At 35.6% G+C, this 25,231-nt stretch overlaps 1 protein-coding gene across 1 annotated transcript in view; it reads left to right on the plus strand.

The window, feature by feature from the left end:
- Sycp1 (synaptonemal complex protein 1) overlaps positions 1–25,231 on the plus strand; it is a 94,569-nt gene that overhangs the window by 28,313 nt on the left and 41,025 nt on the right. The window contains exons 12-18 of the mRNA XM_032896932.1: positions 4,764–4,858; positions 5,287–5,471; positions 7,434–7,501; positions 16,765–16,826; positions 21,718–21,822; positions 23,348–23,451; positions 25,099–25,216. Of these exons, the coding sequence (XP_032752823.1) occupies positions 4,764–4,858; positions 5,287–5,471; positions 7,434–7,501; positions 16,765–16,826; positions 21,718–21,822; positions 23,348–23,451; positions 25,099–25,216 (737 nt within the window). The remainder of the gene's footprint in view (positions 1–4,763; positions 4,859–5,286; positions 5,472–7,433; positions 7,502–16,764; positions 16,827–21,717; positions 21,823–23,347; positions 23,452–25,098; positions 25,217–25,231) is intronic.

The following is a 25,231-nucleotide window of genomic DNA, read 5'->3' on the forward strand; positions in this document are numbered from 1 at the left end:
TTCTTTATGGGTGTTCCCCTCCCACCCCTCCCCCCCTTGCTGCCCTCTCCCCAACAGTCTAGTTCACTAGGGGGTCAGTCTTAGCAGGACCCAGGGCTTCCCCTTCCACTGGTGCTCTTACTAGGATATTCATTGCAACCTACGAGGTCAGAGTCCAGGGTCAGTCCATGTATAGTCTTTGGGTAGTGGCTTAGTCCCTGGAAGCTCTGGTTGGTTGGCATTGCTGTACATATGGGGTCTCGAGCTCCTTCAAGCTCTTCCAGTTCTTTCTCTGATTCCTTCAACAGGGGTCCCGTTCTCAGTTCAGTGGTTTCCTGCTGGCATACGCCTCTGTATTTGCTGTATTCTGGCTGTGTCTCTCAGGCGATCTGCACTCACATTTTGATCATCCGTCTTGAGTTTCATTTGTTCTAGGCATCTGGGTAACTCAAGCATTTGGTTTAATAGCCACTTATCAATGAGTACATACCATGTATGTCTTTCTGTGATTAGGTTTTTCACTCAGGATGATATTTTCCAGTTCAAACCATTTGCTACAAATTTCATAAAAGTCATTGTTTTTTGATAGCTGAGTAATATTCCATTGTGTAGATGTACCCACATTTTCTGTATCCATTCCTCTGTTGAAGGGCATCTGGGTTCTTTCCAGCTTCTGGCTATTATAAATAAGGCTGATGAACATAGTGGAGCACGTGTCTTTTTTTATATGTTGGGGCATCTTTTGGGTATATGCCCAGGAGAGGTATAGCTGGATCCCTCAGGCAGTTCAATGTCCAATTTTCTGAGGAACCTCCAGACTGTTTTCCAGAATGGTTGTAGCAGTCTGCAACCCCACCAACAATGGAGGAGTGTTCCCCTTTCTCCACATCCTCGCCAGCATTTGCTGTCACCTGAGTTTTTGATCTTAGCCATTCTCACTGGTGTGAGGTGAAATCTCAGGGTTGTTTTGATTTGCATTTCCCTTATGACTAACGATGTTGAACATTTCTTTAGGTGTTTCTCAGCCATTCGGCATTCCTCAGCTGTGAATTCTCTGTTTAGCTCTGAACCCCATTTTTTTAATGGGTTATTTGTCTCCCTAACTGTCTAACTTCTTCAGTTCTTTGTATATTTTGGATATAAGCCCTCTATCTGTTGTAGGATTGGTAAAGATCTTTTTCCCAATCTGTTGGTTGCCGTTTTGTCCTAACCACAGTGTCCTTTGCCTTACAGAAGCTTTGCAGTTTTTGAGATCCCATTTGTCGATTCTGATCTTAGAGCATAAGCCATTGGTGTTTTGTTCAGGAAATTTTTCCAGTGCCCATGTAAGATGTTCTAGTTTTTTCTTCTATTAGTTTGAGTGTGTCTGGTTTGATGTGGAGGTCCTTGATCCACTTGGACTTAAGCTTTGTACAGGGTGATAAGCATGGAATCTGCATTCTTCTACATGTTGACCTCCAGTTAGCACCATTTGCTGAAAATGCTATCTTTTTTCCATTGGATGGATTTGGCTCCTTTGTCAAAAATCAAGTGACCATAGGTGTGTGGATTCATTTCTGGGTCTTCAATTCTGTTCCATTGGTCTATCTGTCTGTCTCTGTCAATACCATGCAGTTTTTATCACTATTGCTCTGTAATACTGCTTGAGTTCAGGGATAGTGATTCCCCTGAAGTCCTTTTTTATTGTTGAGGATAGTTTTAGCTATCCTGGGTTTTTGTTATTCAGATGAATTTGCAAATTGTTCTGTCTCTTTTGAAGAATTGGATTGGTATTTTTGATGGGGATTGCATTGAATTGTGAGACTTTTGGTAAAATGGCCATTTTTACTATATTAATCCTGCCAATCCATGAGCATGGAGATCTTTCCACCTTCTGAGGTCTTCTTCAATTTCTTTCTTCAGTGTCTTGAAGTTCTTATTGTACAGATCTTTTACTTGCTTGGTTAAAAGTCACACCGAGGTATTTTATATTATTTGGAGCGTCTTTCCCTAATTTCTTTTCGGCTTGTTTCTCTTTTTTTACTGATTTATTTGAGTTAATTTTTACCCAGCCACTTTGCTGAAGTTGTTTATCAGCTTTTATAGTTCTCTAGTGGAACTTTTGGGATCCTTAAATATACTATCATATCATCTGCAAATAGTGATATTTTGACTTCTTCTTTCCTGATCTGTATCCCTATGATCTCAGTTTGTTGTCTGATTGCCCTGGCTAGAAATTCAAGAACTATATTGAATAAGTAGGGAGAGAGAGGGCAGCCTTTGTCTAGTCCCTGATTTTAGTGGGATAGCTTCTTTGTATATAAAATTTCAAAGTATTATCTAATGATGTCTCGGCTTTCATTTCAATCTTTTGTAATAAGTCTTGTTTTCATCTCTAACACTACACATCTACTTAGAGTTTTTTTCCCCTTTTGGTTAGTGTGGCTATGGATTTGTTGATCTTGTTGCTCTTTTTAATTTTTGAATTTTAAGTCTCCATTTCATTTCGCCCTAATCTTTATCATTGCTTGTCATCTTTGGTTTCCTTTTCTTTTTCTGGAATTATGATGTGATCATTGTGTGTGTGTGTGTGTGTGTGTGTGTGTGTGTGTGTGTGTGTGTGTGTGTGTGTGCACGTGCACGCGTGCTTATACTTATAAGCTATAAATTCCTTCTAAGACTGCCTTGGCTTTATTCTAGAAGTTCTGGTAGGTTGTACTGTTGTTCTCAATTACTTCTAGCCCCTAACTCACCAATATTGATTATATTTGTATATTTGGTTTTTGTCTTTTCTATATTCTTCTACAACCTCTAGTAAAAACTCATCACTACTTGTCATTGTTTATTGGTCTCCCTAGTTGGTTGCATTACAAATACATATATCTATATATATCTATATATATCTTTCTCTATATATCTCTCTATCTCTATATATATCTAGGCCCATTCTCTAGCATACACTACCATTATTAACATAATAATGGCATTTATTGGCTATATATCAGATATTGTGGTTGAACATTTTAAGCTGTATTATAACAGGAAGTCTTTCAAAATGTCAATAGTCAATATTCTGATTTCTCAAGCAGATGGGAATAGTAGAGTCAAAATGGTTAAATATTCCGGCATCTAATAAGAAAAGACAGTAGATGATGAGATGGCTCAACAGCTAAAGGCCTGTGCTCCAAGCTTGATGACTTGAGTTCAGTCCCCAAAATCTGTATGGTGAAAGGAAGGAACCCAGTTATGTAAGTTTTTTCAGATGCATGCTCCCATGCAGACACAGAGACACACACAGATACAGATAGACACACACACACACACACACACACACACACACACACAAATAAATGTAGTAAATTTTTAAAAAAGAAGCAGTAGTATAATTTGAATCCAGAAAAGATTTATATGAGGTTTAAAAATTAATGCACATATAAGGTACATAGACTATTTAACTGAGACAATTTAGTGAACACTAACTATTAAGTGGAACCATATCTTTTTATATAACATAGCCCACCAATAAATATAATATTTAATATTTATGGTAGAAATTAGAAGCGAAGATAGGAAATTATGAAAATAAAATCATGAATAATTTCATTATTGGAATATAAATTTGAATACTTTTTGTTAATTTGTTTATGTTCATGGCTTATACAAATACTATATTAACCTGTCACTTGCTCCTATTTTATGACTGTCAGTGAGATATCTATTGTCATTTATAATGACTACATGGTATATTAGTCTATTTATGTACAATCATAAATTAGTGTCAGCTTTTGAACATTTATGTATTACTCAGTGTTTTGCTATTCTAAAATATTTCATTCAGGCATGGTGGCACATGTCTATAATCCTTTAAGAGAGTCATGCAAGAGATTACCAAGTTCAAAACTAGACTGGATTACACATCAATTTCTAGGCTATCCTGAAATATAAAAACGAGTTTTAGGTAACTAGGGGATGCATAGTGAGTGAGACCTTGTCTCCAAAACAAAAGTGGACACCACCACCACCACCACTAAAACCCTCCAGAACAAAAGACAAAACACCATCTAGAAACACATGTTTAACATTTTAGAGTTAAATATTCATCTTTGATGGAACCCAGTTCCACCCTGTGTTATAATAAAAGAAAAAATCCTTTCCTTCAAAATCCCAAATACTGTATTTTTGAAGACCACCTGAGGCTCGGGGTTTTGTATACTACCTATTAGTTATGATATTCATGACCTAACAGAGCCTTAGCTTGCCTCACAATGGACAAAGCCTTTTTTATTTTCAAAACTTGTTTTTGAGAAGGAGCATGAGCTACTCAGGGTTTTTTTCTCCAAGTTTTTAAGACATGGACTTGCCAAATTGCTTAGTTTGGCCTCCAACTTAGAATCCTAGTTCAGCCTCCCTAGTAGGTAGTATTATAGACTTGTACTCACTGGACCTTGCTCCAAAATGTATTTGTATTAACAAATGGAATAGCATGTGACGTGTATGAGCACTTGACTCCTTGACAGCAATGTATAAATGAAAAATAAGGAATAGTCTTATAGTCTTCCTGTTAAAGCTGGGTTATATGTCTGTTTTTATTCTATTGTAATTATAAATGTATATGCTGAAAAATGTTAAAAATGTTCATTTTTGAGGGTTAGGGAAAAACAGTCTTATGAAATTTAGTGTGTATATGTGTATTGTTCTTTTTTGGATTGTTTTCTAGTTCAGGAAAAGGAGTAATTGCTATAGCAATTAATTTTCCTGATAACCATTTCTAGTAAACAATGCCTATCTATAATTTTACTTTTTAGAATTACAAGATGAAAACTTAAAAGAATTAAATGAAAAGAAGGATCATTTAACATCAGAACTTGAAGATATTAAAATGTCCATGCAAAGAAGTATGGTATGATTTAAAAACTGACTAGTGACTATATACTATTGGTTGTAACTAAAATGTATTATGACTCAGAGATTCGAATAGAGAACTCAGTTCTACCTTTAAAATGCTTCTAATAAGAGGCATTGGATTAAAAATATCTAAGTACCAATAGAATAACTCAATCTAATAAATTTTCATTAACAGTTCTAAGAGTAGGGAGAACTGTGTGGGCTAACTGCAGGGGAATTCTCTGTGGAGGGGTCAGAACTATAGAGAATGGTTACTTGAAATTTGATAGTGTATGGGTTATTTCAGCATGCCAAGGAAGAACAATGGGAAGGAGGAAGTATGGAGTGCAAAGGCAAACAAATGTATAGAATCAGATGACTTAAGACTTTAACCATTTTAGGCTTTTGCATTATTCTTTCTGTTCTGTGTTTTATTTCACTTAGAGCACTCAGAAGACTTTAGAGGAAGATTTACAGATAGCAACAAAAATGATTTATCAGCTCACTGAAGAAAAAGAAGCTCAAATGGAAGAACTCAACAAAGCTAAAACTACTCACTCACTTGTGGTGACTGAGCTTAAAGCCACTACATGCACCTTGGAGGAATTACTGAGAACAGAACAGCAAAGGTGAAACAATTTTTAAACATATAAATGCATAAAAATGATTTACTTTTGATATTTAGTACCATTAGAAATCAGGCATTCTTTGGAATAGTTTCCAAGCATGCTTTGCCACAGGGTCAAGCAGTATAGACAAGTTCTTAAATGTCCAGTGATAGGACATGTTTATTAATAATGTGGACCAGTGGTTCTCAACCTTCCTAATGTTGTGACCCTTTGATACAGTTCCTCATGTTGTGGTGACTCTGACCATAAAATCATTCTCATTTCTCTTCAGAACTATAGTAGTGCTTTGTTATGAGTCATAATGCAAGTGTTTTTGGAGACAGAGGTTTGCCAGAGGGATTGTGACCCACAGGTTGAGAACCACTGAGTATGGATTATTAGTGTCACAGGAATAATGTTCAGGTTAAAGAAGTTCTTTTACTGAGGTCTGTAACCTTACTTACAATATCTTTTTAAGATTTTTATTTTTATTTTTTTTAAGATTTTTAATTAATTAATTAATTTATTTTTACATTCCAGATTTTATACCCCTCCCAGTCCAACCCCCTGCCCCCACTGCCGACAATTCCATATCCCATATCTTCTCCCCACCCCACCCCTGCCTCTGTTTCTCCACAAGGATGTCCCCACCCCACCAGACCTGTAAACTAACAGTCTCTTTGAGGATTAGGGGCATCTTCTCAGAGTGAATCCAGACCCAGGAGTCCTCTGCTGTATATGCTACTTACAATATTTTAATTTAGCAACTATCTTGGCATAAAGTAAATACTATTCTATATGTGATAAGTACTCATTTGCTTTTAACCTAAATAATATTTGTTTAAAATTAGATTGCTAACAACTGACTCTATTTTCCCTGCTTTTTGCAATTTTAGTATAAAAGTATGTTGAGGCATAGGCATAGGTAATTTTTTGTCCTGTTAGCATGATGTTTAATTAAATTTGGCGGAGTAAAGGAGAGGAACAAATTTCTCTCCTAACTTATATCCTGGGTCTACTTAATTTTCTTATACATAGTGAGGATAAAAGTATAACCTTTTAAATTGTTCTACTATATATTTCTGATTAACTTGTCAAAGCAATTTTAAATAATAAAATTGTAAATTACTGTAGAGTCATCTGTTCCAATTACCTTAGTTAAATTTTTTATTTACTAAAAACTAAAAAAAAAAAAGGACTGTGTATGGGTGTTTTGCCTGCATGTATGTCTCTGTATCACATGCATACAGTGTACATGGAGGCCAGAAAAGGGTGTTGAATCTCCCAGAAATAGAGTTACAGACAACTGTAACCCCACTGCTGGGAATCAAACTAAGGTCCTCTGGAAAAGCAGTCAGTGTTCTTAGACACTGAGCCATCTCTCCATCTTATTTAATATACATATATATATATATATATGTATACACACACACACACACATATGTGCTTGTGTGTGGAGATCAGAGGACAACTTGTAGGAGTAGTTCTCTACTGGGGATTAAATTCAGGTTGTTAGGCTTGGTAGCAAGCCCACTACCTGTTGAGCTATCTCTCCTAAGTTTTATGGTTTAAGGAAACAGAAAATAAGAAAAGCTTAAAATACATTTTTTAAATTTTGTTTTTGTTTTTCCACACAGGATTTCTCTGTGTAGCCTTTCCTGGTTGTCCTGAAACTTGCTCTATAGACCAGGCTGACCTCAAAGATCTGCCTGCCTCTGCCTTCTAAATGCTGGGATTAAAGGTTTACATTACCACCATTCAGTAGTTAAGATACAAATTATAAGCCTTAAGGTTTTAGGTAGATATAATTATTATTACAATTACAATTTTGATTTTAAACTGCATTATACAGATTAATACTTAATGTTTAATTACTGAATGAATCTATTTTAGATATATCAATTGTTATATTGTGTCAGTTTTAGTTATTATAATGAATGGTGACTAAAATAATAATTTGAATTTTAAAATTTATCTCATAAGATTGGAAAATAATGAGGATCAACTGAAACTGATTACTATGGATCTCCAGAAGAAATCAAGTGAACTAGGTAATATTTAGAAATTAATATGCTTTGATATTACAAAAGTAAACTTGGGATTTTTGTTAAATGTATTAAAGTGTTAAGAAACACTTAACTTAAACTGCTCTTGCAGAGGACTTAGATTTGTTTTCCCCATATGATGCTCACTACTGTTTATAATTCTAGATTCAGGGAATTTTACTTGGCCTCTGTGTATAATATGCATGCATGTGGTATTTATACATACATGCAGACAAAATACTCATGTATACAAAAAATAAATGTAAAAATTAGGGAAAAATCCTAATTGAATATAGAATTTTTTAAATCTGAAGAAAGCTGTTATTTTTTTTTTATGGGGTTTTTAGATGTCTGAATACAAGCCTGAGAAGTTTTGTTTTCCTTATTTTAGGATTCAAAGGCCTGAATAATCCTTAGGGAAATGTCGATTACATTTCAATTGAAGAGACAAATTTTGAGGCAGGATCATATTTCATAGTTCAGAATGGTCTTGAAATTTTGATCCTTTTGCCTCATGAATGCTGGAATTACAGAAATGCATCACTTCCTGGATTGATTTATTTGTTTGTTTTTAAAGTCTTGCTATGTAGCTCCAGCTGGCCCAGTACTCTCTGTGTAGACCAGGGTAGTCTTGAACTTGCAACATTCTTCCTGCCTCTGCCTCCTCAGTGCTGGTATTACCAATATGCACTGTCACACCTGGCTCATCTCTATTTTGTGGATCTATGGTTTATTGGAGTTGGATCATAAAATATTTTTAGTAAAAATGATTGTATATTATCATATAATACTGTTAATATTCAAGAACTTACATAGATAAAATAATTTATAATTTTCTGAACTTATGACTAGTAGTTAGCTAATTACAAGTCTATACTTCATATTTATTAGATCGAATATCTGCAAGTATAGACAAAAGATAAAACAAGTTTTTTTCAATTTCAGTTAACAGATATTTTTAATTAATATACCTGAATTGACAGGTATTTTTCTATATTATTTTTATAATTTTCTATAAAATTTTATATTAGTTATATTAGTTATGTTGTTAGTTGAATTACTTGTACAATTAAAATAATTACAAGTAATATTACTTTGTATTTGAAATGCTTACTTAATATTTTGTAAGTAGTTAGCTCTTTGGTTGATTTCCTTTTTAAAAATATTTTTATAAGCATATATTATACATAACCAGTGTGACATTTTCATACATTATAAATTTTGATCACATTTATCTTTGCTTGTACCACTCCCATTCCTGATAATCTTCTTGCTTTTCCCAACCAGTCCCCTTTCTAGTGTTATGGTGTGTGTATGTGAAAGACTTGCTGAGTTTTATTACAATGTTTATAGGAGTGTAGGTGACTGTGTTTATTGGAGCAAAAGTACTTTATCAGTGATTGTATCACTGAAATGTCTGTGCTATCCTATCAGATTTGGTTGAATTATTGAATCATATTAATACCTTTCCTTTTTCAGTGCTTACTTCCCACTGTAGATTAATACTTGGTTATCTAACCTTGCAGTGTCCAAATAATTTTATTTATAACTTTACTTCTTAGCATAATTATTAAAGACGACCAGGCATAATGGCATAGCACTTGAGAGGCAGAGACAGGTGGACCTTTGTGAGTTCAAAGCCAGCCTGGTCTACACAATGAGTTCCAGGACAGCCAGGGCTTTATAGACAGACCTTGTCTCAGAAAATCAACTAACTTGGCATCATGGTGGTGGTGCATGCTTTTAATCCCTGTTCTCGAGGGGCAGAGGCAGGCCAATCTCTGAGTTTCAGGACAGCCTGGAACTACAGAGTGAGTTTCGGAATAGCCAGAGATATACAAATGAACCATGTCTTGTAAAACCAATCTCCCATGCTCCACACCACCAAGGAAAAAACACCAACCAATCAACCATCACCACACAACCCAATTAACTAACTAACCAACCAACTAACCAAACAAAACCCAAATGTAATGGTTAAAGACAATTTCTTTTAAAGCCAGAATAAAAGGTATTATTTTTAAATCATTGCACTTACCTACTGTCGTTTGAAGCATTGAATGTTAGTGAACTGATACTATCCCACAGTTCCCTGCACCCAAATCCCATGGGGGATGAGAGCTGAATACCCAGGAGTGCAGACATCCTGAGACTGCAGGACAGACTGCCACCTCTGCACACCTCTGCCCACATCCCTGGTCCAATGGGAAACTGCACAGTGCTTCTGGACACAGGAATATAGGAACAGACAGCTGCCTGTACCTGTGGTTCTGGTCTGCGCCCAGGACCGAACTGAACCAGCCAAACAGCTCCCTGCAGCTGGACCCTCAGAAGTGTGGACACTGCTGGCAAGTCAGAGGAGACTACCCTCTATCCACAGTCCAGACCCAAGAGTGAATCACATAGTGCCAACTGTGCCCGTGGGGTCCGAGGACATAGGAGCAATCAGGGGCAGGACCCTTTGATTCCTGCCCATGCCTAGAGCTGAAAGACAGTCTCCAGTAGCACTGAAACACCTGAAATCAGAGCACCTGTTCTCAGGAAAGGCTGAAAGAAAACAGGAAAACAGTTCTACAGGAGTGCTGAAACAGAGGCCTACAGCAGGGCCAAGTCACTCCCAGAAAGAGCAAGAGAAGCAAACACCAGGGACAACCCAATGGCTAGAGGCAAGCGCAGGAACCTAAGCAACAGAAACCAAGACCACTTGGCATCATCAAAGCCCAGTTCTCCCTCCAGTGAAAATACTGGATATCCAAACACACAAGAAAAGCAAAATTTAGATTTAAAATCACACTTTTTGATAATGATGGAGGACTTTAAGAAAGACATAACTCCTTTAAAGAAATGCAGGAAAACACAAGTAAACAAGTAGAAGCCCTTAGAGAGGAAACACAAAAATCGCTGAAAGAATAACAAGAAAACACAACCAAACAGGTGAAGGAATTGAAAATGGAAATAGAAACAATAAAGAAAGCATAAAGGGAGACAACCCTGGATATAGAAAACCTAAGGAAGAGACAAGGAACCATAGATATAAGCATCAGCAACAGAATACAAGAGATAGAAGAGAGAATCTCAGGGGTAGAAGATACCATAAGAAAACATTGAAACAACCATCAAAGATAATGTAAAACGCAAAAAGCTCTTAGCCCAAAACATCCAGGAAATCCAGGACACAATGAGAAGATCAAACCTAAGGATAAAAGGTATAGAAGAAAGTGAAGACTCCCAACTTAAAGGGTCAGTAAATATACTCAACAAAATTATAGAAGAAAACTTCCCTAACCTAAAGAAAGAGATGCCCATAAACATACATACAAGAAGCCTACAGAACTCCAAATAGATTGGACCAGAAGAGAAATTCCTCCCATCACATAATAGTTAAAACACCAAATGCACAAAACAAAGAAAGAATACTAAAAGCACTAAGGGAAAAAGGCAGACCTGTAATAATTACAACAGAATTCTCACCAGAGACTATGAAAGCCAGAAGATCCTGGACAGATGTCATACAGACCCTAAAAGAACACATATGCCAGCTCAGGTTACTGTATCAAGCAAAACTCTCAACATAGATGGAGAAACTAAGATATTCCATGACGGGTTGGGGATTTAGCTCAGTGGCAGAGCACTTGCCTAGCAAGCGCAAGGCTCTGGGTTCGGTCCCCAGCCCCGAAAAAAAAAAAAAAAAAAGATATTCCATGACAAAACCAAATTTATACAATATTCTATAAATCCACCCCCACAAAGGATAATAGATGGAAAACTTCAACACAAGGAGAGAAACTACACTGTACAGAAAGCAAGAATATAATTCCCTTGCAATGAAACCAAAAGAGATATAGACAAACATAATTCTACCTCTAGCAATGAAAATAACAGGAAGCGACAATCACTTTTCCTTAATACCTCTCAACACCAATGGACTCAATTTCCCAATAAAAAGACATAGACTAACAGACTGGATACATAAAGAGGACCCAGCATTTTGCTGCATGTAGGAAACACACATTAGAGAAAAAGACAGACACTACCTCAGAGTAAATGGCTGGAAAACAAATTTCCAAGCAAATGGCCTGAAAAAACAAGCTGAAGGTGCCATTCTAATATCAAATAAAATTGACTTTCAACCAAAATTCATTAAAAAAGATAAGGAAGGACCCTTCATATTCATCAAAGTAAAAATCCACCAAGATGAACTCTCAGTCCTAAATATCTATGCTCCAAATGCAAGGGCACCTGCATTCATAAAAGAAACCTTACTAAAGCTCAAAGCACACGTTGCAACTCACACGATAATAGTAGGAGATTTCAATAACACACTCGCATCAATGGACAGATCATGGAAACAGAAATAAAACAGAGACATAGACAGACTAAGAGAAATCATGAACCAAATGGACTTAACAGATATTTATAGAACATTCCATACTAAATCAAAAGGATATACATTTTTCTCAGCATTTCATGGTACTCTCTCCAAAATTGACCATATAATCAGTCATAAAACAGGCCTCAACAGATACAGGAAGATAGAAATCATTCCATGCATCCTATCAGATCACCATGAACTAAGACTGGTCTTCAATAGCAACAATAATGACAGAAAGCCCACATATACATGGAAGTTGAACAATGCTCTACTCAAGGATAACTTCATCAAGGAAGAAATAAAGAAAGAAATTAAAGACTTCTTAGAATTTAATGAAAATGAAGATCCAACATTTCCAAACTATGCAAACTATGCTAAGAGGAAAACTCATAGCTCTGAGTGCCTGCAAAAAGAAACAAGAGAGAATATATGTTGGCAGCTTGACAGCACACCTAATACCTCTAGGACAGAAAGAAATAAACCCAAGAGGAGTAGAAGGCAGGAAATAAACTCAGGGCTGAAATCAACCAAGTAGAATCAAAAGGACCATACAAAGAATCAACAAAATCTGGAACTAGTTTTTTGAATAAATCAACAAGATAGATAAACCCTTAGCCAGACTAACCAGAGGTCACAGGGAGTGTATCCAAATTAAAAAAAAAAATCAGAAATGAAAAGGGAGACATAACAGAGTCAGAAGAAATTAAAAAAATCATCAGATCCTACTACAAAATCTTATATTCTGGGGTTGGGAATTTAGCTCAGTGGTAGAGCGCTTACCTAGCAAACGCAAGGCCCTGGGTTCGGTCCCCAGCTCCGAAAAAGAGAAAAAAGAAAAAAAAAACTTATATTCGACAAAATGGGAAAATCTGGAGGAAATGGACAATTTTCTAGACAGATACCAGGTACCAAAGTTAAATCAGGAACAAATAAACCATCTGAACAACCTCATAACTCCTAAAGAAATAGAAGCAGTTATTAAAAGTTTCCCAACCAAAAAGAGACCAGGTCCAGATGGGTTCAGTGCAGAATTCTATCAGACCTTCATAGAAGATCTCATACCAATACTGTCCAAACTATTCCACAAAATAGAAACAGACGGAGTACTACCAAATTCCTTTTTTGAAGCCACTCTTATACCTAAACCACACAAAGACCCAACAAAGAGAACTTCAGACCAATTTCCCTTATGAATATCAACACAAAAATATTCAATAAAATTCTTGCAAACTGAATCCAAGGACACATCAAAACGATCATCCATCATGATCAAGTAGGCTTCATCCCAGGATTGCAGGGATGGTTTAATATAAGCAAATCCATCAATGTAATCCACTGTATAAACCCACTGAAAGATAAGAACCACATTATCATTTCATTAGATGCTAAGAAAGCATTTGACAAAATTCAACACCCCTTCACGATAAAAGTCCTGGAAAGATCAGGAATTCAAGGCCCATATCTAAACATAGTAAACACCATATACAGCAAACCAGTAGCTAACATCAAACTAAATGGAGAGAAACTTGAAGCAATCTCACTAAAATCAGGAACTAGACAAGGCTGCCCACTCTCTCCCTACCTATTCAATGTAGTACTCGAAGTCCTAGCCAGAGCAATCAGACAGCGAAAGGAGGTCAAAGGGATACAAATTGGAAGGGAAGAAATAAAAATATCACTATTTGCAGATGATATGGTTGTGTACTTACGTGACCCCAAAAGTTCCACCAGAGAACTACTTAACCTGATAAACAACTTCATGAAAGTATAAAATTAACTCAAAACAGTAGCCTTCCTCTACTAAAGGAAAACAGGCTGAGAAAGAAATTGGGGAAATGACACCCTGCACAATAGCCCCAAATAATATAAAACATCTTGGTTTGACTCTAACCAAGCAAGTGAAAGATCTGTATGGCAAGAATTTCCAAGTCTCTGAAGAAAGAAATTGAGGAAGATCTCAGAAGATGGGAAGATCTTCCATGCTCATGGAGTGGCAGGATTAATATAATAAAAATGGTGGTTTTGCCAAAAGCAATGTACAGATTCAATGCAATCCCCATTAAATTTCCTACTCAATTCTTTATAGAGATAGAAAGAGCAATTTGCAAATTCATTTGGAATAATAAAAAACCCAGGATAGCGAAAACTATACTCAACAATAAAAGAACTTCTGGGGAATCACCATTCCTGACTTCAAACAGTATTGCAGAGCAATAGTCATAAAAACTGTATGGTATTGATAGGCAGATAGAACAGTGGAACAGAATTGAAGACCCAGAAATGAATCCATACACCTGTGGTCATTTGATTTTTGACAAAGGAGCTAAAACCATCCAATGGAAAAAAGATAGCATTTTCAATAAATGGTGCTGGTTCAACTGGAGGTCAACATATAGAAGAATGCAAATTGGTCCATTCTTATCACTATGTACAAAGCGTAAGTCCAAGTGGATCAAGGACCTCCACATCAAACCAGATACACTCAAACTAGTAGAAGAAAAAGTGGGGAAGAGTCTGGATCACATGGGCACTGGGGAAATTTTCCTGAACAAAACACTAATGGCTTATGCTCTAAGACCAAGAATCGACAAATGGGACCGTATAATACTGCAAAGCTTCTGTAAGACAAAGGACCCTGTTCTTTGGCCAAAACAGCAACCAACAGATTGGAAAAAGATCTTTACATCTGGTAGTGGGCTAATATTAAAAATATAGAAAGAACTCAAGAAGTTAGACTCCAGAGAGCCAAATAACCCCATTAAAAGGGTTAATTATTAGGGCACAGAGCTAAACAAAACATTCTCTGCTGAGGAATATCAATTGGCCAAAAAGCACCTAAAGAAATGTACACAGTGCTACCTGAGGACCCAGCTATACCTCTCCTGGGCATATATCCAAGACAAAGATGCTCCAACATATAACAAAGACACGTGCTCCACTATGTTCATAGCAGCCTTATTTATAATAGCCAGAAGCTGGAAAGAACCCAGATGCCCTTCAACAGAGGAATGGATTAAAAAAATGTACATCTACACAATGGAATACTACTCAGCTATCAAAAAAAGTGACTTCATGAAATTCATAGGCAAATGGATGGAACTAGAAAATATCATCCTGAATGAGGTAACTCAGTCACAGAAAAACCCACTTGGTATGCACTCATTGATAAGTGGATAGTAGTCCAAAAGCTGAAACTACCCAAGATACAATCCATAAACCACAGGAAGCTCACGAGGAAGGATGACCAAAATGTGGATGCTCCCACTCCAAAAGGGGAAAAAAGATTCATAGAAGGGTATATGGAATAAAGTGTAGAGCAGCAACTGAAGGAACGGCCATTCAGAGCCTGCCCCACATGTGGCCGTTATATACAGCCACCAAAACTAGATAAGATTGATGAAGCTAAAAAGTGCATGCTGAGAGGGATCAGATGTAGACCTCTCCTGAGAGACACATACACAGCATGTCCAATATGGAGGTCAATGCTAGCAGCAAACCACTGAACTGAGAACAGGATCCCCTTGTCGGGAATTAGAGGAAGGATTAGGAGAGTTGAAGGAGCTTGCAACCCCATAAGAACAATGCCAACCAACCAGAGCTTCCAGGGACTAAACCACTACCAAAAGACTATCCATGGACTGACTCAGGACTCCAACTGTGTATGTAGCAGAGAATAGCCTTGTTGGGGCACCAGCAGAAGGGGAAGCCCTTGTTCCTGCCAAGTTTGTCCAAATACAGGGGAATATGGGGGGGCAGCAGGGATGTGGAGGGGATAGTTGGTGCTTATGGACAGGGAACCGGGAAAGGGAATAACATTTGAAATGTAAGTAAAGAAATATATCTAATAAAAAAATTAAAAATGAAGCAGTGAATGTTGTAGATTAAGGAATAATCTTAGTACTTTTAAATATATTTATTGCATATTTATAACAACTTTTTACAACTAAGTGGCTATCATATATTATATTGCAATTTCAATACTTTCCCATACTAGAGAATTATGAAGTTTGTATAAGGAATTTTAGAACTGAAGGAGCAATGTGTATATTTTGGGGACATGAAAGTAGAACACCAAGCTCTTGAGAAATCTTTAATTACTATGAGGGAAAGGTTAAAGACAATAAATAAAATCACTGGGGTAATAGTATCCGGAATGAGGGGATATACAAAAAATTATGTTAAAGTAAAAAGTGAAAACATCAATGCTTCTATTTTAAGTTCTATTTATGATCAATATAATACATATTTATATTACAAATTTAAAAAACAAATACATTTTCACATTTTTTACACATTTATATATTTGAGGTGATTTATATATTTGAGGTTGGATAGGAGAAAACAAGGATTCCTCTGCACAAAGTAGGTATGTTTTAGAACAAATAAAGTTACAGAAGAAGGGGACATTGAAATTCAAAGTGCAGTGATCAGAATGAATTTGAAAAAAAGATCTATTCTTTTAAAGTTGAAAAGAACATAATAAGCCAGATAGATTCAGGAAGTAATGAGTTTTGAAACAAAAGGTACACACCCCATTTCAAATTATTTTATGTAGACTCATTGTTTATTTTGTTTCATGAGTTTTGGATTCATTTGGCTATACATTAACCCAGAAACATGAGTGTTAGTATTTATTTATTATTACTTTTATGTAGTTGATTTAGACTCCATATAAGCTTCCTTAATTAATCTCTTTTTAGGGGTGTATGTGTTCATTTAGCAGCATAATAGTAGTATTTTCTCCCTAAGCTTTATATCCTTTTTAGGCACTGGTTTTTGGCCTGATAATAGCGCCAGATATGGGTTGATTCTTCTTTTCAGATGTCATCATGCTTATTTTTTTATCTTTCCTACTTTTTAATCTAGCTATTAATGCATTTTATTTGGGTTATTTTAGAAGAGATGACTAAATTTAAAAATAACAAAGAAGTGGAACTTGAAGAATTAAAAACCATATTGGTACGTATATATTCTTTCTTAATAATATCCTGTAATTACTTTAAAAATAATTTTGAATTACTGGCCTATATTTTCAAGCTATACATATTTCATTCTAATTTTTCTCCTGAATGTAAAACTTTTATATTTGCTTTTGAGTAAAACTGCAATTTTAAGTATATATATTTTTATAGATTTTTATTAACTATCTTGGCCAGGATGTTTATAATATTCAAATATGTTGATAGCATACTTAAAGTCAGAACCAAGCATTCATATTATGTTATACCACAAAGATTCAGTGAACAATAGACACACTTATCCTACAGTGTTCTGAAATTGTTTAAGTTTGTTTTTTTCAGTGTGATTGGCTATGGGTTTGTCAAACATAGTTTTACTACACTGAGGTATTATTTTTCTATACTCCATTTATTCAAGGATGTTTAATTTTTATTAAAAGCTGTTTCTGTGTCTGTTGAAATGATCATGTGATTTATACCCTTGATTCTTTTTATGTGCTATATTTATTGATTTGTGTATGCTGAACCATTCTGGCATTACTGGAATGAAACCAGTCGATCATGGTACATAATCTTCTTAATGTGATATGGTTTTGATGTGCCAGTATTTCATTGAAGGTTTGAACTTATGTTTGTTAAATATATTCATCTGTACTATTCTTTTTATTGTCTTCTTATCAAGTTTTGGTAGAAAGGTAATATAGGATTTGTAAAATTATTTAAAAATTATTAAAGAAAATTCTGTGGACCGTTGGAAAGAACATATATTCAATAGTCATTGGGTGGGATATTCTGTAAATGTGCATTAACATTTGATCTCTGATGCAGTTTTATTATTTGTACAGTTTATTATATGCTTTTTTTTGCCTAGACAATATGTGAACTGGTGAAATTGAACATTGAAATCACTTATTATTATTATCATTCCATCCACTTGTGTCCAGTAGATTTTGTTTTATGAAATTGGGTGCACTAATATTTGATGCAAATTTATTTCCATCCATTATATCTTCTTGTTGGATTATCACTTTATTAATTTGTTGTGACCTAGTTTTTGTCTTGAAGTCCACTTTTTCAGATACTAGTATAGCTCCCCTTCTTGTTTTCAGTTTCTGCTTGCTTAATATGTCTTAAAAACTTGCTTAAAAAAAACGGGTACGATCAAAAACTCTGGCGACAGCAGATGCTGGCGAAGATGTGGAGAAAGAGGAACACTCCTCCATTGTTGGTGGGATTGCAGACTGGTACAATCATCCTAGAAATCAGTCTGGAGGTTCTTCAGAAAATTGGACATTCCACCACCTGAGGACCCAGCTATATCTCTCCTGGGCATATACCCAAAAGATGCTTCAACATACAACCAAGACACATGCTCCACTGTGTTCATAGCAGCCTTATTTATAATAGCCAGAAGCTGGAAAGAACCCAGATGTCCTTCAACAGAGGAATGGATACAGAAAATGTTGTACATCTACACAATGGAATATTACTCAGCTATTAAAAACAATGACTTTATGAAATTCACAGGCAAATGGATGGAACTGGAAAATATCGTGAGTGAGGTAACCCAATCACAGAAAAACACACATGTTATGCACTCATTGATAAGTGGATATTAGCCCAAGTGCTTGAATTGCCCTAGATGCACAGAACACACGAAACCCAAGAAGGATGACCATAATGCGAATGCTTCACTCCTTCTTTAAAAGGGGAACAAGAATACCCTTGGGAGGGAATAGGGAGGCAATGTTTAGAACAGAGGCAGAAGGAACACCCATTCAGAGCCTGCCCCACTTGTGGTCCATACATATAAAGCCACCAAACTAGATAAGATGGATGAAGCAAAGAAGTGCAGGCTGACAAGAACCAGATGTAGATCTCTCCAGAGAGACAGCCAGAATATGGCAATTACATAGGCAAATGCCAGCAGCAAACCACTGAACTGAGAACGGCACCCCCGTTGAAGGAATCAGAGAAAGGACTGAAAGAGCTTGAAGGGGCTCGAGACCCCATATGAGCAACAATGCCAAGCAACCAGAGCTTCCAGGGACTAAGCCACTACCCAAAGACTATACATGGACTGACCCTGGGCTTCAACCTCATAGGTAGCAATGAACAGCCTAGTAAGAGCACCAGTGGAAGGGGAAGCCCTTGGTCCTGCCAAGACTGAACCCCCAGTGAACGTGATTGTTGGGGGGAGGGCAGTAATGGGGGGGAGGATGGGAAGGGGAAGACCCATAGAGAAAGGGCGTGGGAAGATTTAGGGGGATGTTGGCCTGGAAACAGGGAAAGGGAATAACAATTGAAACGTAAATAAGAAATACCCAATTTAATAAAGATGGAGAAAAAACAAAAAAACCCTTAGGTTTCTTTTCACATCAATCTATCTTTGCCAGTTAAATGTGCTTCGTCAAACGAACAGTTTCATCTTTTAATACAGTTATTTAATCTGTGGCTTTTCAACAAAATTGGTATAATCAGAAATCTGTAGAAGGCATTTTGATAACATGAACAATTCAGCAAAACAGTAGTAAGTTCTCTTCTAGGACATAATATATTTTTAATCATGGGTTTTTTTTTTAAATTAGGTTTACCATACTAGGCATGAAATCAGTCCTTGGACCAGGCCTCGTACCTGATCACTTGACTCTCCCTTTAACAGTGGTTATCCACATTGTGCACTTATAGACACATCTTAGTAGACAGACGAGTATTTTAGTATGCCCTCTGGTTAGTCTAGCTAAGTGTTTATCTATCTTGTTGATTTTTCTCAAAGAACCAGCTCCTGGTTTTGTTGATTGTTTGTATAGTTCTTTTTGTTTCTAATTGGTTTATTTCAGCCCTGAGATTATTTCCTGCCGTCTACTCCTCTTGGGTGTATTTTCTTCTTTTTGTTCTAGAGCTTTCAGGTGTGCTGTCAGGCTGCTAGTGTACGTTCTTTCCAGTTTCTTTTTGGAGGCACTAAGAGCTATGAATTTTCCTATTAGCACTGCTTTCATTGTTTCCCATAAGTTTTGGTATGTTGTGCCTTCATTTTCATTAAATTCTAAAAAGTCTTTAATGTCTTTATTTCTTCCTTGACCAATCATTGAGTGTGGCATTGTCCAGCTTCCGTGTGTATGTGGGCTTTCTGTTGTTTTTGTTGTTATTGAAGACCAGCCTTAGTCTGTGCTGATCTGATAGGATGCAAGGGATTATTTCAATCTTCTTGTATCTGTTGAGGCCTGTTTTATGACCCATTATATGGTCAATTTTGGAGAAGGTAGCATGAGGTGCTGAGAAGTTATATTCTTTTGTTTTAGAATGAAATGTTCTATAGAAATCTGGTAAATCCTTTTGGTTCACAATTTCTGTTAGTTTTACTGTGTCTCTGTTTAGTTTCTGTTTCCATGATCTGTCTATTGATGAGAGTGGGATGTTGCAGTCTCCCACTACTATTGTGTGAGGAGCACTGTGTGCTTTCAGCTTTAATAAAGATTTTTATGAATGTGGGTTCCCTTGCATTTGGAGCATAGATGTGCAGAATTAAGAGTTCATCTTGGGGTTGGGGATTTGGCTCATGGTAGAGCGCTTGCCTAGCAAGCGCATGAAGGCCCTGGTTCGGTCTCAGCTCGAAAAAAAAAAAAAAAAAAAAAAAAAAAGAGTTCATCTTGGTGGATTTTTTCTTTTGTGAGTATGAAGTGTCCTTTCATATCTTTTTTGATAACTTTTGGTTTGAAAGTTGATTTTATTCAATATTAGAATGGCTACTCCAGCTTGTTTATTGGTACCATGTGCTTTGAATTTTTTTTCAGCCTTTTGCCCTGAGGCATATTTGTCTTTGTCACTGAGGTGCTGTTCCCTGTAGGCAGCAAAATGCTGTGTCTTGTTTATGTATCCAGTCAGTTAGTCTTTATCTTTTTATTGGGGAATTGAGTCCACTGATGTTAAGGAAAAGTGATTGTTGTTTCCTGTTACTTTTGTTGTTAGAGGTAGAATTATGTTTGTGCGGCTATCTTCTTTTGGGTTTGTTGAAAGATTCTTGCTTTCTCTAAGCCGTAGTTTCCCTCCTTGTGTTGCATTTTTCTATCTATTATCCTTTGTAGGGCTGGATTGGTGTGAAGATATTGTGTAAATTTGGTTTTGTCATGGAATCTTCCAAATTTCTTAAAGTAACTTTTTCCTTTGTTGCCTCACACCTAAGGGCTGTGAGCAGGCTATTGCCTGGCTTTCTGAATTGTGATTATGCCTTCATTTCAGACCCCTAGAGTAGCTTAGTCTCAACCAATAGACTAATTGTCAAGATGGTACACAGGGACAGCCATCTGAGACAAGAGAAATGACAAAATTGGCTTCTTTTCCAGTAGTTATTTTCTTAGCAGATTTAAAATTGGATCCATGTCTTAGCAAGCATTGTGGACTTGTTCTGTGTGAAAGACTGGCAGTGTCTTTTCTCTAGGGACATCTGGCTTACCTTTTGGTGAAACTTCTGTCTTCTTTCAGTGTTGGAGCCTCAACTGGAGCAGTGCATTGCCCATTTCTGTTTGCTGTTTTCTTGTGTCTTTCAGCTATGCTTTGTGATTTCTAGTGTTCTTGCAATTATTTCTTCCTTGGAATAGAGCCTGACTTTTGTTAGCCTGACCTTTCTCATTTACTCTGTCCCATGAAGGTGATTTCTGTTTCACCATAGAAATCTCAGTTTTTATATAAATTTTTTTTCCCCAATGGTTCTGTTCATTTTTCTTTTTATCAAATTTTGTTTTTGAAATTTACTTAATGACTATTTCTCTATTGAAGCATTTTTAGTCAACAAAATACACTGTAGTTCTTTATGTTATTCTTTGGGAATTTTAATTATTTTCAATATGTATGTAATTTGAACACTCATGGTTTTTATTTCCTACTGTTTTTAGGCAGAAGACCAAAAACTTTTAGATGAAAAGAAACAAGTTGAGAAGCTTGCTGAAGAATTACAAGGGAAAGAACAAGAACTAACTTTCCTTTTGCAAACCAGAGAGGTTTGTTAAAGAAATGTTTGTTCACAATGTTTTGTTAAGAGAATATAGATTTATAAAATATATTATGGTGTAGTTATTTGTTATTTGCTTTGTGAAGGATTTCTTTACGATTTCTTAAAAGTATATGTTCCTATTATATTTAATGTGCTAATGACTGATTTAAAATATACCTAGGGAACCTTCATGTTATAAAGTGGGAGAGAAAGGTCAACATTTAAGAATCCAACTTATCAGAGGCTGGAGAGATGGCTGTGGTTGATGAGTGGTTAAGATCACTGACTGTTCTTCCAGAGGACATGGATTTTAGCACACACATGGTGGCTTACAACCATCTGTACTGGGATCCAAATGCCCTCTTTTGGTGTGTCTGAGGACAGCTACAGTGTATTCACATAAAATAAACAAAGCCTTAAAAAAAAGAATTCAGCTTATGTATAATGTTATGGTTTACAATAATTCTGTTTCTTGATGTCTTTGGTATTTCTGGATATATTTAAATTTTAGCCCTTATTAAACTGTATTCATATGATACTTTTTTATAGTGCTTATATTTAAACTTAGCTTTTAATTTAAAGTATATTTGTAGACCTATAGAAGAATTGGAACTGCTTTTTTACAATAGCGAGAACATCTTTGTCTGTATGACACTGGTTGACCACACTAATATACCTTCCCTTACTGACATAAAACTGTAGTCACAGTGTGGTGGTGGCACATTCTTTCATCCTCATACTCCATAGCTAGAGGCAGTTGGTCTCTGTGAGTTTGAGGCTATCCTGTTCTGAATAGAGTTCCAGGCTAGTCAGAGCTACATGGTTAGAGTCGGTCTCAAAAAACAAACAAACAAAAAACAAACAAAAAAAACCCCAAAAAACCAACTAACTAACAATAAGCAAAAGTAATATAAAATTTTAATTGGAATTAATTACTTGGTAGAATAAAATGGTTAAAATTATGCATAAACTTTTGTCTGAGCTTTAGGATGTCAAAAAAGAATTTACTTGCATTGAATTTGTTATTGTTAATTTTAAAAATTAAAGTGATTATCACTTAAATTTAAAATATTTAGCTGGACATGATATTTATATCTGTATATAATCCTATTACTTGGGAGGGAAAGGGAGGATAGCCAAGAGTTCAAAGTTAACCTCATTTTACATAGTGAGTTTGAGACCAGCCTGGCCTGAATGAGACCCTGTCTTAAAAATATTTTTACTACCCTGCCAAATTTTCTCCACTATATTGCTTGATTACTTAGAGCAACCATATCTTTTTTAGTTTTTCTCTTTTTTTTTTTTGAGACTGTCTATGGAGCACCTGCTTTGCTGGAACTCACTATGTAGATCAGGATAGCTTTGAACTTATAGAGATCTACCTGCTTCTGTCCCACAAGTCTGCAGGATTGTGCCACCATGCCCAGCCTAACTATGTCTTTTATATGGAAAAAAAACTACCATAGAACATATGTATTTTATATAAAAAACTGATAGAACATCTGTCATAAATATATACATTTATCTTACAGAAAGAAATCCATGATTTGGAAGTACAAGTAACTGTCACTAAAACAAGTGAAGAACATTATTTAAAACAGGTTGAAGAAATGAAAACTGAGCTTGAAAAAGAGAAGTATGTTTATCACCTAACTATATATAGTTTAATTACTAAGCTTTATGGTAAAAGTAAATAGTGTTTACTATTTATATCAATGGATTTGAATTTGAATGGTGGTGCACAAGTGTAGTCTCAATACTCTGAAAGCTGAAGCAAGAGAATAATGGATTCATGGACTGTGCTTTGTAGTGAAAACCTTTGTGTCAGGTAAGTTTGTATTGTTTATGTAAAAGAATAAGTAACAAGTTTAAATCATTTCCTATCAGCATATAGTTTTCTCTTGGTGTTTCTGAGCATTGGTTCAAGAAACCTTGAACATATACAAATCTGTAGATACTCAAGTCCTACATGCAAGGAGCATAGTACTTGCATATAAACTATACATATCCTCTTGCAAGTAAGTTTTAGCTCACTTTTAAACTACTTACAGTACTGAATATATGAATTCTGTGTAAGTGTTTGTTCTACTGTATTCAGGAAATAATGGCAAGAAGTTTATATGCTCAGTCCAGACATATTTTCCTAAGCAGTTTCAATCTCTAGATGGATAAGCCCATGGGTGTAAAATTTTAAGATACAGATGGTCTAACAGTAATTTTGGGGAAGAATTTAGTTTCCCATAAAGATATGTGTTGATAAGATTTCAATGTAAAAAATTATTTCTCGTATTATCCAAATATTCAGTGGAATGATTGCACTTATTCAGCAAATTTAGTTTGGTAATAATAATTTATCATGGGGAAAGAAGTAAATTTAAATGAATGTTGATGGTAAACATTTTTACCTTTGATTCCTCTCAGGAATTGATAAAAATGGCAAATAAAGTATTAGGTATGATGCCTTGTGCCTGGAATTCTAACATTTGGGAGGCCGAGGAAGAGTTGCTGTGAATTTGAGGCCAGCTTAGTCTGTATCATGAGTCTCCAGCCTCACCCTTTTCTTATAGCTCCATTCCCTCCTTCTGATATTCTTTCAACAATTTTTTTCAGGAGACCTAGGTAACATTCATTTATTAAAAATCCCCTTAAGAATGGAGTGGTTATTTATATTTTAGTACCAAATTATATTATTCTTGCTATATTTACTCTTTAGTCTCTCATTACTTAGGGGGAAAAAGCCTCTTTCTTTCTGCTGAGTTTCCGATATTATTAAGGAGGGGGAAGCAGTAGATGCTTCTGAAATCATTTGGTGTTGCCACACCCTACGTGTCCTTTATTTAAAATAGATACTGGCTTCAGCTAACAGCAACAATAATTTCTCTTTCACTATGGAACATTTGTGACTTTGTAAGAATGGTTGCATTTAATTGCAAATGTTCATGCTTCAAGAACTATTCTAATTAAAGTTTCAGAGGTTTGAAATAAAATATTAGGTATAAAACAATTATTTGAAAAAATGTGTGCTTCATATTTTTAGAAGAAGGAATGATAGTATTGAGAATATACATAGAAATATAATGTGTGGTGTATGAAATGTTAATATGGAAATAATTTATACATATTTGAACAAATAAGGTAATGAAGCAGCATGAAACTATAACTTTGCTTCAAGAATTAATGGCAAATCTTATTTGTATCATGCCTTTTCCATCCATTAATATCATTTTGAATTAAATTTTATATCTTTCATTTAATTTTTCTATATGCCTTTTTAAAAAAATAGACTTATGAATATTGAATTAACTGCAAACTGTGACATGCTTTTGCTTGAGAACAAAAAATTGGTACAAGAAGCAAGTGATATGGTCCTAGAACTCAAGAAACATCAAGAAGATATCATTGTGAGTTGACAGTTA

Source organism: Rattus rattus, chromosome 3 (assembly GCF_011064425.1).
Source record: "Rattus rattus isolate New Zealand chromosome 3, Rrattus_CSIRO_v1, whole genome shotgun sequence".
Lineage (NCBI taxonomy): Eukaryota > Metazoa > Chordata > Mammalia > Rodentia > Muridae > Rattus > Rattus rattus.